General features: G+C 47.7%; 1 protein-coding gene across 1 annotated transcript in view; it reads left to right on the forward strand.

The window, feature by feature from the left end:
* Nucleotides 1–1,121: 1,121 nt before the first annotated feature.
* Nucleotides 1,122–14,592, forward strand: part of KAZN (kazrin, periplakin interacting protein) — a 1,347,864-nt gene continuing 1,334,393 nt past the window's right edge. The window contains exon 1 of the mRNA XM_070384944.1: nt 1,122–1,919. Within this exon, the coding sequence (XP_070241045.1) occupies nt 1,829–1,919 (91 nt within the window). The 5' untranslated portion in view covers nt 1,122–1,828. The remainder of the gene's footprint in view (nt 1,920–14,592) is intronic.

The raw sequence follows: 14,592 nt of genomic DNA on the forward strand, positions 1-14,592 counted from the left end.
ATAGCCACCCAGAGTTGGGAAGCCAACCCATTTCACATCCTGTGTGTGGTTTCTGCAGTTATCAAGTGATCTGGTCTTCTCCTGACCTTAGTCCTTGGTTGTCTTACACCTGAGTGGTCAGAGAGAATGTTCTCTGATGTCTTATACTTTCATGACCTGGATAAGAACCTCTTCTGTATGAGAAAGGGGATCCTCAATGGTTCAAGCTGCTGTAAACCATAAACATGAAGTAGGCTTCATTTTACTCCTTATTTCAAAGCTTCTTCTGCCTTGCCTTAACCATGCCAGGTTATGTTCCAGCATCAAGGAGCGGTGCCTCTTTGGTGACAAAGGGTTCTGATGGGAAAGGCTTCTGTGTGAGAGCCTTTCTGGAACTTTGGAACTTTGCTATTCTGTTCTTGAGATACAGAAAGTAAGCAACGTTTGAACCAAAGTCCTCCTGGTGAAAAACATGGGTGTTTTGACTGTTGTTGCTGCGCTGTCACTCTCTCTCTCTCTCCTGGCGGAAGTGGTGCTGCCAGGGTTGCAGCCAGATCCCCAGTGGAAGTATCCAAAATGCTGGCTGGAGATGTTGCTACGTCTCACAAGTTAGCAGCTTTGTGATCAGCAGATGGGATAGCAGGATAAAGACACAGCACCCTCAGAAACAGCTGCTGTAACCATGGGAGAATTATTTCTCCCTGCCTTTCTCCCTTTACAGAGAAACTGCCCTTGGGGGTCGGGGCAGGGGACTGGACTGGTGGCCCTCTGCACAAAATAGGCCTGGTTTGGCAAAGATGAAGCACCCGGACCATTTCTGTGTCACTGGAGTGACATGGGGGATGGATGGCATTTTCCCTCTCTTCTCTTCTTGATCTTTGGATTTTATTGCTGGCATTGTCTTCTCCTGTTTTGTTCTGGTTCTTCCTGGGCTGTGGGCACGAAGAGGTTACAGCGGCCGAGAGCCTCTGGGCTGAGTTAGCACTTCCCTCTGCATCCACAAATCTCTCCAAGTAACGGACATGGAAAGGGGGTGGCGGGCTGGGCAGGGGGAAGGCCGGCTGCCGTAGGTGGGACCAGGCTCCTTAACCACGTCTCATTCCCCTCCCTACAGCCCGGAGAGGAAGGGGACGAGGAAGGGAACAGCATCCGTCTGGAGTGAAGGATGAGCCGCGGGCACGTCGGTGGTCCAGAGCTGCAGAGTGCCCGCGCTGCGCCCGCCTCCCGCGCGCTCCTCGTCTGCATCTGGCCGCCCGCCCCGGGGCGCGCGGACCCGGGACAGCCGCGCTCGGGCTGCGGGAGGACGGAGACCAGGGCCCGTGCCGCAGGAGCCGCGGGCCTGCGAGGCCGGGTCCCCGGGGAGCCTGGGGCAGCCTCGCTCGCGCCCTCCCTCCTGGCAGGAGCCGCCGCGGAACCGGCTGCGCGTTTCCTGCAGCAGCCGGCGCTGGGACGCGGCCGGGCCGAGCTCTCCCCGGTGGCCCCGGGGCTGAGCGGCTCCCCGGACCCGGCCTCTGCCAGGTGACTCAGTCACCCCGACCCCGGCCCAGAGGAGGCAACTTCTGCGGAGGGAAAACTTAGCTTCTGCTTTAGCATCTAACTCCTTTCGCTGTACAAGCTCTGCAGAGCCCCAGAGGGTGTCATTTTGCACTTGACCGGTATTTGAGAAAAACTGCAGGGACTCGGCGGCGAGAGGAAGAACCTTGTAAACTTTGGGGGCGGGGACATTTTCTTGGAAGTGACAAGTCGCCTCCGACCTACAGTTCTGGGCCAGTGACGTCATCCTCGGCTCAGCGGCTCTGAAGGGTCTGGACGCAGCCAGGGGACCAACACGAAAGACCCCCGGAGAGCCATGGAATCCACGCTGGCGACATCCAGTTCCGCAGCCGGCCCGGTCACCTTCTCCCACGTCTTTGGTCAGCAGTGCCAACTTATGGAAGCAGGTAGGAAGCGTGTCCTGGGGGCAGTGGGCGCTCTCCAGGGGCCCCAGGGCTGGAGGCCCAGGTGTGTCTCATCTGTGTCGTGCTGTAATTTGGAATGTGAGGTTCAGCTAGCTAGTGGCATGCTTGCCAGGCACGTCCACTTTAAAGTTTCTAGGACGTGCAGGGAGACTGAATTGCTGCCTGGACAGGGCAAGTGAGGCACCCTTTGATCTCACCACCTCTTTTCTTTGTGGCTACCTGGAGGATGTGGGAGGGTACGTCAGGAGGGTCTGATGACACAGGGGCTGTGGTAACATTTGGGGGCAGGTGCCAGTCCTAGACAATATAGTTGCCTTTTTGTCCTCTTGTCTCTTTGCTGCTAAACCTCTCTGCTGCTAAGAGTGGTGGTTAAGCCATGGCATTCCGAGCGCCACTGGAGTAACTTAGGTACTCCTAAGAGGGTCTGCCCCGAGCAGTGTCTCCCAGCCCTGGGCTCCACTGTGGGCATTCCTCTCTAGCCTTGGCTCTTCCATAGAAACCTCACCTTTCCTGTAGAATGGAAAACTTGGTGTGGGCTGCAGCCTTACTCTGTGCCAGCCATCTTGCCAGTTCGGGCAGTCGGCTACAAAGAAAACTGGAGTCGGGGGAATAGCTTGGTGCAAATCGTCACTGTGGTGGAACCCACAGGCTGGTGCTTGATCCATGATTTCAATTATGTTGGAGTCATAGGACATAGGCTGCCTGCTTTCTCAGAGTTCATTCCTGCTATTGGGAAAAGAGCCATGTGTTTCCTCAGTGGTTTCCTGGAAATGAAAGTGTTAATTGTGCATTTGTGCTGTGAACCTCTGGAAGGTGGTGAGGAGAGCACTGCATTTAGGAGTCTGGGGCTTGAGTCGGTGTCAGTGGTGGCACAACCTTGGAAATGACAGACCCTACCCCTACCCACTTCCCTTGGGAATCTGTCTCCAGCTGCAAAACAAGAGAACTGGACTTGAGCTGCCTGGTCCCTCCAGATTCTGTGAACTCAGAGGAGCCCAGTGCAATGGAGAAAGTGAACTTGAACAGTGTTCAAGGATGGGATGTATTTGCACAAGGTGGAAGCTCATAGACTAAGTGAATGAGGGCTCTGGGGTGGACTGCCTGGCTTTGAGTCCCAGCTTCACCTGGTACACGCTGTGTGACCTCAGGCATGTTACTTAGCTTCTCTGTGCCTATAAAGTGGGGATAGTAGGCACTGCCTCATAGAGTCATTGCAGAGATTCAACATGTTAACACACACATGGAAAGCCTTAGGACGGAGCCTGGTGCCTAGCCAGCACAGTTTTAGTGTCAAGTGTTTTTTAATGTTTCTAGGAGGTGTGAGGGCTTCCCAGGTGGTACTTGCTAGTGGTAAAGAACCCACCTGCCAATGCAGGAGATGTAAGAGACTTGGGTTCAATCCCTGGGTCAGGATGATCCCCCGGAATAAGGCATGGCAACCCACTTCAGTATTCTTGCCTGGAGAATCCCATGACAGAGGAGCCTGGTGGGCTACAGTCCATAGGATTGGAAAGAGCTGGACACGACTGAAGTGACAGCACAGACAGGAGGCATGGGGGGCTCTGGGCAGGCATCCTTCCAGGGCCTAGTCAAGGCATATCTGTTTGCTGAGAGCATAGCTGCCCATGATTATAGAAGATCAAAGTGCTGATCACCACCCCCACCCCATGGCAGCTTAATTCTGGTTTGTCTCCCACTCTATATATACTTGAGGAATATTTGACCTGCAATAGCTTAAGTGCCTTTCCTGCTGTTATACATAAGAAGGAGGACTTGAGATTTTCCTGAAGTTTCACACACCTTTCTGCTTCTCTGGAGTTACTGTGGGAAGGCAGATGATAGATTTCTAGAAGACCTCAGCGCTGTCCCCTGTGGCTTTATCCTCTAAGCTTTTGGAGGCATCCAAGCCTAAATCAGGTCATGGAATTCTCTGTCTCCTTAAAAGAAATCCTTTACGTCAAGCGAGCAGTGCAACATGGAATAATAATGACCAGCAGTCTCAAGGGAGAGCTCTCTCCCTGAAGACAGGCAAGGAGGAATAATTAACCTCCAAGTCAAAAGCCCTCACTCAGTTAGGTGAAGGGGGTTGAGAGCAAACACTGAGATGTCTCCAAGCAAGGTGTTTGTAGTCCAGTAGGTATCACAAATGAGATCTTAAATGAATGTGAAAATGCTTCCATAACTCCAGGGGCTCACAGGGGCTTTGTTCATCACATCTGTTCTCGAGTGAGAGACACACATATTCACTGAGTACCTACTGTGTGCTTCCTCTGCACAATGCCAGGAACCACCGAGTCTGAAGAGTAAGTTATAGCCTTTATGTGAGTAGATGATGATCTAGTTAGTGGTAAATGTAAAAGCATATTGAAGAAAAGAGAATTATGTAGATTGTGACTTTTAAATGGTTCTGTTTCTGAACAAACATTCCTATATATTTTACATAAACTCTCTTAATTTTCAAAAATCTTAACCAGGTCATGTGAAAGGGCTCAGACCTGAGAATTTGGCTCAGACACGTGCTTTCTTCCTGGCACTTTTGTGCTACATGGTGTCTTGGTTTTCTCATATCCTATGCCATTGCACCATACACACATCTTTGTTGCTTTGGGAAGCATTTAGAGTGGATCTGAAAGTCCTGAGAAGGACAGAGTTCCCACTGTGTGTCCGGATCCATGGCACCTGATCATAGTAGGGAAGATCACACCTGCCTCCTCTTCATGGCCGCCTTGCGGGGAGATGCGTATTTCCTACTTAATGGGTGGTTTAGATGTTGGCAAAGGTGGGATTTAAACCTTAGGCCACCCCAAAGCCTGTACCCCAAAAAGGCAATCCCATGGCTTCTGCAAAGAGTCTTTTCAAAAAAACTATGTCTGTATTTCTGAAGGATTTGGAGGAGAGGGTAGCATTTTGAATCTTTCATGGTCTTTGATGCTGTTGCTCACCCTTTTCCCTCTCCAGGGTCCCTCACCCCACTTCAGAATGGGTCATACTATGACATTCTCTTCTCTTTCTAACCCCCAACTCAAATTTCTTCCCCTTTCCTTTGGCCCTAAAATGGTAGGTGAGATGTTAATCTGACCAGGCAAGAATGACTGATGGGGCCACCATTCTCCAGTCTTCTTGCCTGGCCTTCTTCAGGTGGGAGCCTGAGGCCACATTCCCACTAACTGACCTCACAGTATCCTGCATCACTCTGGCTTCCAGCTATTTCTTGCATTTTACTGAGAATGTTGGGAGACAGTCTTGGGGGATGGACTATATAGACTCAAGCTGGTACACTGCTGGTCTCTGTAGCTAAGTAACTCCTTTTTATCTCCTCTTTGGACCCCTTCCCAGGTGACTAAGTGGTAAAGAATCTGCCTGCTGTTGCAGGAGACACAAGAATTGCAGGTTTGATCCCTGAGTCGGGAAGATCCCTGGAGAAGGAAATGGTGACCCACTCCACTATTCTTGTCAGGAAAATGACAGAGGAGCCTGGTGGACTACAGTCCATATGTGTGTGCTAAGTCACTCCAGTCAAATCCGACTCTTTGTGACCCTATGTACTATGGCCTGCCAGGCTCCTCTGTCCATGGGATTCTCCAGGCAAGAATACTGGAGTGGGTTGCTATGCCCTTCTCCAGGCCTACAGTCCATGGATTGCAAAGTATTGGACATGGCTAAGCACAAGCACGCACATCCTTGGACCCCAAAATGTTTGACCAAGGTGCCACTCTGACCCTGGTGTTTGGTCCTGTCTCTGCTGAGGGCTCTTGACTCATCCCTCAGCCTAACATTCTGTTGTTTGGGGGACTCTAGCTTGCAGGTGAGGGCTTCTGGGGCTTTATATCTTGCTGGGACTTGCTAAGCTGCCCCTGTGTCATCCTGGTTGAAATCCTACCTGTCCCATTTGAGTGGAAAGCATTTCCACAGGGTTACTGTGCTTGACCAGAAGGATTAAAGTCATTCTGTCCAATATGTCCTGCTGACGCTGCAGGAATCCAGGCCCAGCTCAAGTGGGAGGGTGGATGTGAGGAGAGGGCAAGAAAGTGACAAGACCTGATTACCTGGATGCTACTGTTCTGCATACCTCTGAATTGCAGCTCAGAAGTCACTCACAAGGTTCCCTATTTGCACCATCAGTTCTGGATCAGCCCCTAGCTCCTTACCATGCAGAAACTCAAAATAAATGCAAGTCATGTCTGTCTGTCTGTCTGACAAGTCAGGTCGGTACCTGGAGCCAGGGTCTGGTCATCTTTTGACTTTACTGCCTTGCTCCTTCTGAAGGCTATCAGCTGAGCCACCTTTCCTGCCTTTTGAACAATATAGGAATCCATCTGGGTATATAACCTATATGTACTTGGAAGCCACTTGCCATAGTTGGAACCAAGAGAGGAGAGAACTAGATTTATGGCATCTGCTGTGAGGTGAACATGTTGGTGGTTTTGCAAAAATTAAACAGATAAACATGAGCCAAGAGGAGAGTCTTGATTCCTATCTTTTCATCTATGGGTATGGGAACACAGCTTTCAGGTTTCCATTTAGATCCCCAAGGGGTGGTCATCTAGGACCTGCCTGGCTGTTTCTCCAGTGTGAATAGTATGTTTTGACATTCGCAACAAAGAATTACCATAGTGTATACTGGCAATTGAGTATAATCATAGCAGATACTTATTGGGTGCTCATTCTGGGATTGTCATTATGCTAAGTGCTTACGTGATATCTAGTTTCATCCTTGTCACATCCTCATAAGGCAAATGAAATCATCCCCATTTTATAGATGAGAAAGCTAAGGCCCATAAAGGAAAGGAAGTTTAGTGGTTGATCCAGGATTCGAATTCAAGGCATCTGGATCCCAAGTATCTACTCTTTCCTGTTCTTCTATCTAGACTCTGTCAAATTTCCTAGCTCCCCCAGGAATTTATCTCCAGAAATGCTTGTTGAACATCTGTGCCAGAAAATGTTTGCTGAATGAATGTGGAGTCTGCAGTAACCAGAGGTACCGAAGATAAATACTCTCCATCTTCCAGGAGTTTGTAGCTTAAAGTGGGAGTGGCCTGTGTCTTCTGTGTTTTCACACTACTATTCATAGCGTGTTGTGTTGTGATTCCTGTTCTTCAGTGCCTTCTTCATTAGACCCTCAGCTTTCTGAGGTTAGGAAATGTCATCTTGGTTGCCTTGGAGTCCTCCAGACCTCAGATGGTGTTTTCAACAGGAAGACATTGACAGGTCTGTGTTAAGTCAAATCCTTTTATAGGATGGCTGTCATCCCCATGAGACGCTGTTAGCACAATAGAATGGTGCTTGTGAAATCTGGCAAAGCAAAACCATGGTTATGGTCACTCTTCTTCTCAAGACTGATTCTTTCAAGTGAGCTTGTGGAATCAAGGGTGGTGGGGAAAGCAGTTTATCCCAATAGTCTCTTGGGCTGATCGAGTTGAATACTTTAAAAAAATAATAATTTTGTTTATTTTTGGCTGTACTGGGTCTTCACTGCTGCTCGTGTCTAGTTGGAGTCAGTGGGAGCCACTCTATAATTGCAGTGTGGGCTTCTTATTATGGTGGCTTCTCTTCTTGCAGAGTACAGGCTGTAGGGCATGTGGGCTTTGGTGTTTGCAGCTCCCAGGCTCTGGAACACAGGCTCAGTAGTTGTGGCACACAGGCTTAATTGCTCTGAGGCATGTGGAATCTTCCCAGATTAGAGATCGGAGACGTGTATTCTGCATTGGTTGGCAGATTCTTTACCACAGAGCCGACAAGGAAGCCCTCAAGCTGAATACTTTCGGGGGGGGGGGCGGTCCTAAGATGGCAGAGGAATAGGACGGGGAGACCACATTCTCCCCCACAAACTCATCAAAAGAACACTTGAACCCTGAGAAAATTCCACAGAACAACTTCTGAACTCTGGCAGAGGACATCAGGCACCCAGAAAAGCAGCCCATTGTCTTTGAAAGGAGGTAGGACAAAATATAAAAGATAAAAAGAGAGTTAGGGATGGAGATCCAGCCCAGGAAGGGAGTCTTAAAAGAGAAGTTTCCAAACACCAGGAAACCCTCTCACCGGCGGGTCTGTGGAGAGTCTTGGAATCTCGGAGGGCAACGTAACCTGGAGGAAAAACAAACAAACAAACAAACAAACCCCACAGATTACGTGCCTAATGGCAACTCCCAGCAGAGAAGTACCCCAAACACTCGCATCCTCCACTCAATCTGAGGGATCTAACATGAGATAGCAACCAAAACTGTGGGATAGCCAGAGAGAGAGAGGGGGGAAAAAAAAAAGGTTGAATACTTTCAACTCCAGGCTCTTCAAGGGAAAGCAGTTTATTGCTGGGCATGGCGCACAAAAGAGGTGGCACCTGCCACTCACTGCCTTCCTCCAGCATCTCCTCTGTGCCTAACCTTCCATATTCAGTTTAAAGATAGGGTTTTCTCAGCATCCTGGTGATCTCTATAGGGTGCAAGTACTGTCAGTGACACCCCTGGATCATACCTTGACCTCAGGAGTTCCCACCAATGGTGCTTGTTTGAGAAGAAAGCAACAGGGGTGAGCTGGTCCTTACATGCTTGGAATAAGCAGCCTGTATAAAAGCCCCAGCCTTTGAGCAGCATGGTCTTCCCACCATTGTTATATCAGAAGCAGAGCTTGGTTTCTAATTGGTCTGTTTCTTCAGAGACTTACTTATCAGAGGCAGGGACACATGGTTGTAAGATCTCAATTCAGATCAGATCAGATCAGTCACTCAGTCGTGTCCGACTCTTTGCGACCCCATGAATCACAGCACGCCAGGCCTCCCTGTCCATCCCCAACTCCCAGAGTTCACTGAGACTCATGTCCATCGAGTCAGTGATGCCATCCAGCCATCTCATTCTCTGTGTCCCCTTCTCCTCTTGCCCCCAATCCCTCCCAGCATCAGAGTCTTTTCCAATGAGTCAACTCTTTGCATGAGGTGGCCAAAGTACTGGAGTTTCAGCTTTAGCATCATTCCTTCCAAAGAAATCCCAGGGCTGATCTCCTTCAGAATGGACTGGTTGGATCTCCTTGCAGTCCAAGGGACTCTCAAGAGTCTTCTCCAACACCACAGTTCAAAAGCATCAATTCTTTGGCACTCAGACTTCTTCACAGTCCAACTCTCACATCCATACATGACCACAGGAAAAACCATAGCCTTGACTAGATGAACCTTGTTGGCAAAGTAATGTCTCTGCTTTTCAATATGCCATCTAGGTTGGTCATAACTTTCCTTCCAAGGAGTAAGCGTCTTTTAATTTCATGGCTGCAGTCACCATCTGTAGTGATTTTGGAGCCCAGAAAAATAAAGTCTGACACTGTTTCCACTGTTTCCCCATCTATTTCCCATGAAGTGATGGGACCGGATGCCATGATCTTCATTTTCTGAATGTTGAGCTTTAAGCCAACTTTTTCACTCTTCACTTTCACTTTCATCAAGAGGCTTTTTAGTTCCTCTTCACTTTCTGCCATAAGGGTGGTGTCATCTGCATATCTGAGGTTATTGCTATTTCTCCCGGCAATCTTGATTCCAGCTTGAGTTTCTTCCAGCCCAGTGTTTCTCATGATGTACTCTGCATAGAAGTTAAAGTAAACAGGGTGACAATATACAGCCTTGATGAACTCCTTTTCCTATTTGGAACCAGTCTGTTGTTCCATGTCCAGTTCTAACTGTTGCTTCCTGACTCACATATACATTTCTCAAGAAGCAGATCAGGTGGTCTGGTATTCCCAGCTCTTTCAGAATTTTCCACAGTTTATTGTGATCCACACAGTCAAAGGCTTTGGCATAGTCAAGAAAGCAGAAATAGATGTTTTTCTGAAACTCTGTTGCTTTTTTCATGATCCAGCAGATGTTGGCAATTTGATCTTTGATTCCTCTGCCTTTTCTAAAACCAGCTTGAACATCAGGAAGTTCACAGTTCACATATTGCTGAAGCCTGGCTTGGAGAATTTTGAGCATTACTTTACTAGCTTGTGAGATGAGTGCAATTGTGCGGTAGTTTGAGCATTCTTTGGCATTGCCTTTCTTTGGGATTGGAATGAAAACTGACCTTTTCCAGTCCTGTGGCCACTCTGAGTTTTCCAAATTTGCTGGCATATTGAGTGTAGCACTTTCACAGCATCATCTTTCAGGATTTGAAAGAGCTCAACTGGAATTCCATCACCTCCACTAGCTTTGTTTGTAATGATGCTTCCTAAGGCCCACTTGACTTCACATTCCAGGATGTCTGGCTCTAGGTCAGTGATCATACCATCGTGATTATCTGGGTCATGAAGATCTTTTTTTGTACAGTTCTTCTGTGTGTTCTTGCCATCTCTTCTTAATATCTTCTGCTTCTGTTAGGTCCATACCATTTCTGTCCTTTATCGAGCCCATCTTTGCATGAAATGTTCCCTTGGTATCTCTAATTTTCTTGAAGAGATCTCTAGTCTTTCCCATTCTGTTGTTTTCCTCTATTTCTTTGCATTGATCACTAAAGAAGGCTTTCTTATCTCTTCTTGCTATTCTTTGGAACTCTGCATTCAGCTGTTTATATCTTTCCTTTTCTCCTTTGCTTTTTGCAATTGCTTGGGTTCAAAACTCAGTTCTGCTGTTCACTAGCTGTGTGACTTTTGGCAAGTACCTTAATCCCTCTGTGCTCTGATTTCCTCATCTGTAAAATGAAGATAATAGTTTACTTCATAGGATTCTGGGGCCTGACAATGAGTTCATATGTATGATGTGCTTATCACCATGCCTGGCACTGAATGCATTATGTATAAACATCTGCTGTCTATCTTAGCTCAGGTTGTTGTAACAAAATGCCATAGACTGGGTGACTTAAGCAAAAATCATTTTCTTCTTACAGTTCTGGGGACTGAGGAGTCAAAGATGAGGGTGCCAGCAGGTCTGATGTCTGGTGAGAGTCCTCTTCTGGGTTTGCAGACAGCTGTCTTCTCACTGTGTCCTCACATGGTTGAGAGCAGAGAGAGAGCAGGCTCTCCTATCTCTTCTTGCTGCTGCTGCTAAGTCACTTCAGTTGTGTCTGACTCTGTGCGACCCTAGAGATGGCAGCCCACCAGGCTCCCCTGTTCCTGGGATTCTCCAGGCAAGAACACTGGAGTGGGTTGCCATTTCCTTCTCTGGTGCATGAAAGTGAAAAGTGAAGGGTGCTAATCCATTCACAATGGCTCCACCCCCAGGATCTCATCACTCCCCAAGACTCACCATCATCGACAGGTGAATTTGGAGAGGACACAGTTCATAGCACTGTCAGTATTGCTGTTTCTTACGAGCACATCTGCTGTTACTGAGACAAAGTTTATAATTAAATTAAAACATTCCTTACGATCATGTCTTTCAGACTTGTAAAAAGTTCCTACTTCTCCCCTTGGCTAATCATTACAGTTACAACACATACACACGCACACACACACACACACACAGAATAATGACTCTTTCTTTGACTCCTAAGGTCAAGAATCAACAGTCTATGAGAACTTCCACCCACCGTCACAAAAGCGTGTTTGTTTACGAAAGGTCTCATTGAACCCAATGTACCTGGGGCAGTTCCTATCTCTCTTTCTGATATAATTTATCAACAGTGTCTACGTTCATTCTCCAGCATGTCCTCATTCACATGATAAAGTATAGGGTCAGCCTTAATAAGGGGCAGCTGAATAAATAAAATTCAAATATTAGTTGAAATAAGGAGTATCTGATCTTGGAGGAAGCCTTTTAAAGTTAAGAGACAGTCAGTGGAAGAAGCAAATGTTTCGTTTGGAAATAGGGGCCAGTCAAGTCAGGTGAGCTGGGCGCCACTTCTCAGTGGTTCTGGGGAGCCGTGTCCCAGCTCTTATTCTCCAAGAGAAACCCAGAGTCCCAATGTTTCCATGAAACCTCCCAGTTCTTGACTGTGTATTACCAGATGAAAGACTGTGGATTCTGGAGGGTCCGACTCTGACAGCTGTGTCCTGTCCACGGGCCACCGGTTGACAGTCTCTGCTTCAAGCCCTCTATTCTCATCAACAGGACTTTGATTTCGGTTCAGAATCTGCTTCTGGTGTGAGTGGTAGGCCTACTGAATGCTGTCCCATTCCCTGCCTTTCCTGGAGTAAATGTGAGTAAACTGAGAGGGGTAGATTGAGGCCCCGACTTCGGTCTATATTCTCTTGCATAGCTTCCTGGAGCCGAGGACTGCCCCAGGCCTGGGGACTTCAGAGCCCTTGTTTCTGAGATAGCTTTTGCATTGCAGTAAATACACTTAACTTGAGCTATGGATGTTTCCTCCCTCATCTTAGTCTTAGGAACCTGGAGAAGACTTGGTAGCAGATAGAGAATAGAAACAAATAGAAGGAACACAGTCTGTAGGGTCCAAGACATTCCAGTTTTTGATGTGAGGTTGTGCCAGTCTGGAGTGGGCATTTGGGAGCTATCTTGGAACCATTAGTGCACTGTCCCCAAGCAGCCCAGGTTGGGGGCATCAGGAGTGGATCAGTCTCTCTGCTCTTCATGGTGGTGCAGAAGGCCAAGAGGGGCCAAATCTAAGATTTGGGGAGTTTGTGGGCATAGCTCAGTAACAGGGAAAATGGCCTTTTGTAGGAAAATACATTAGAGACCCTGCTGTGCCCTCAGGTTTGCTCTTTAGAAAGTTCTGGAATTAAATGACTGGTGGGTTTCTTATTGGAAGGTAGCTTAGGTGGGAAGAGCCCACCAAGAATGGGGCTGTTAAGGTGCTTTTTCTTGCCCAGGGCATACTTAGTTTTCAGACTTGATCTCATTCTTGGACCTGTTCTCATTAGGTCCTATGTGGTTACTTACTCCAGCTTCTGAAAAACTTAGAGTCAATTTTCCTCTTTAGTCCCAAATGCTCTAACAGATAAACTTTACATTGAGGGCAAAGCTTTTACCCAGACAAGCTTCCTCTTGTTGTTCAGTCGCTAAGTCATGTCAGCTCTTTGCAACACCATGAATGGCAGCATGCCAGGTTTCCCTGTCCTTCACTAACTCCCAGAGTTTGCTCAAACTCATGTCCATTGAGTCAATGATGCTATCTAACCATCTCATCCTCTGTCATCCCCTTCTCCTCCCGCCTTCAATCTTTCCCAGCATCAGGGTCTTTTCCAATAAGTCAGCTCTTCGCATCAGGTGACCAAAGTATTGGAGCTTCAGCTTCAGCCTCAGTCCTTCCAATGAATATTCAGGGTTGATTTCCTTTAGTATTGACTGGTTTGATCTCCACTGTCCAAGCTCCCTCAGCCCTTCTCCAAATGGAATGGCTGTAGGTGTAAAAAATCTGAAGGAAAAGCACATTTGTCTGTGAGGATCCTCCTCTGATGTGGCTGGTGGGTGAGTGAAGGCCTGCCCACAGTGGGAATTGCCAGACAGCAAAAAGTGAGGAAGATTTCTATACAGGTCAAAGGGAAAGTGAAAGTCACTCAGTTGTGTCTGACTCTTTGCAACCTCATGGACTGTACAGTCCATGGGATTCTCCAGGCCAGAATACCGGAGTGTGCAGCCTTTCCCTTCTCCAGGGGATCCTCCCAACCCAGGGATCAAACCCAGGTCTCCTGCATTGCAGGCAGATTCTTTACCAGCTGAGCCACAACAGAAGCCCAAGAATACTGGAGTGGGCAGTCTATCCCTTCTCCAGCAGATCTACCTGACCCAGGAATTAAACAGGGGTCTTCTGCACTGAGCTATCAGGGAAGTCAACAGGAAACCTCAAGGCAAGAGGATTACTTGAAGTCTTAAAACCAACAATGTGATGTTTGGACTAGGGGAGATTGTAAAAGTCCTGCTGTAAAAGACCGTGAATGTGTAAAAATAATATAACAATGATGTACTAGGATTCCCACCTTCCCATTCCTGTCCCCACCTGTTATAGTGGTGACATTTGGACCTTGACAAATAACCCATTTCTAGTTTTGTTATGGTCTTAAACCACATCATTCTTTTGGACATTGGCTCTTTTGACCAATTCCAATCTCATCTGTCTTTCTAAGGATGTAAGGACTGAGCTGGATGAAACAGACACAGTCTAGTTTTTTCCCCAGAAAGGTAAATGTGCTTTCATGGGTCCTTTATATTAACTGTCCTCCCTAGAGCCCTATTTACTTTTTGTTTTAATCTGTAGAGTCTAGTGTCAGCGCCATGAGAGGAGGGAGACCCAGCCTTGAACATCAAAGGGATCATCAGTCCAGCGATCTCCCATCTAAGGAAGAAGACAAAGCCATGAGGTAGCCAAGTACCCAGGCTGGGCTCCACTTGCATTTCAGGACTTCCTGAAACTTGAAATCTTCTCTTTGATCTTTCTGAAGTCATTATCAGTTACCCATAGTGAGGACAAGTTAGGACACTTGAAGAGAGGGCTGGTTAGAGAGCAGGAGCACAGGGAGAAGAGGGGAGGTTGTTTTCCTCCCTGCTGGTCCAGAGAGCTAGAAGGGTGATGTGATGTAGGAAGACAGCCAATTTGGGGAGAGATGGTAGCTTGGCCTTATTTCCTAGGTTAGAAGTGAATCTAAAAAGGAATTTATGCAGTGGGTTCTGAATTTCTGCAGTGACTGCAGCCCTAGTTGGGAACCCCAGGGGAGACAGGACTCCAGAGAGTGGTCAGAGCTCCCCAGCTTTGGTCATAAGAGACATGTGGGCCATCCCTCAGGGCTCTAGGAGACCCAGGTGTCT

This window comes from Bos mutus, chromosome 16 (genome assembly GCF_027580195.1).
Source record: "Bos mutus isolate GX-2022 chromosome 16, NWIPB_WYAK_1.1, whole genome shotgun sequence".
NCBI lineage: Eukaryota > Metazoa > Chordata > Mammalia > Artiodactyla > Bovidae > Bos > Bos mutus.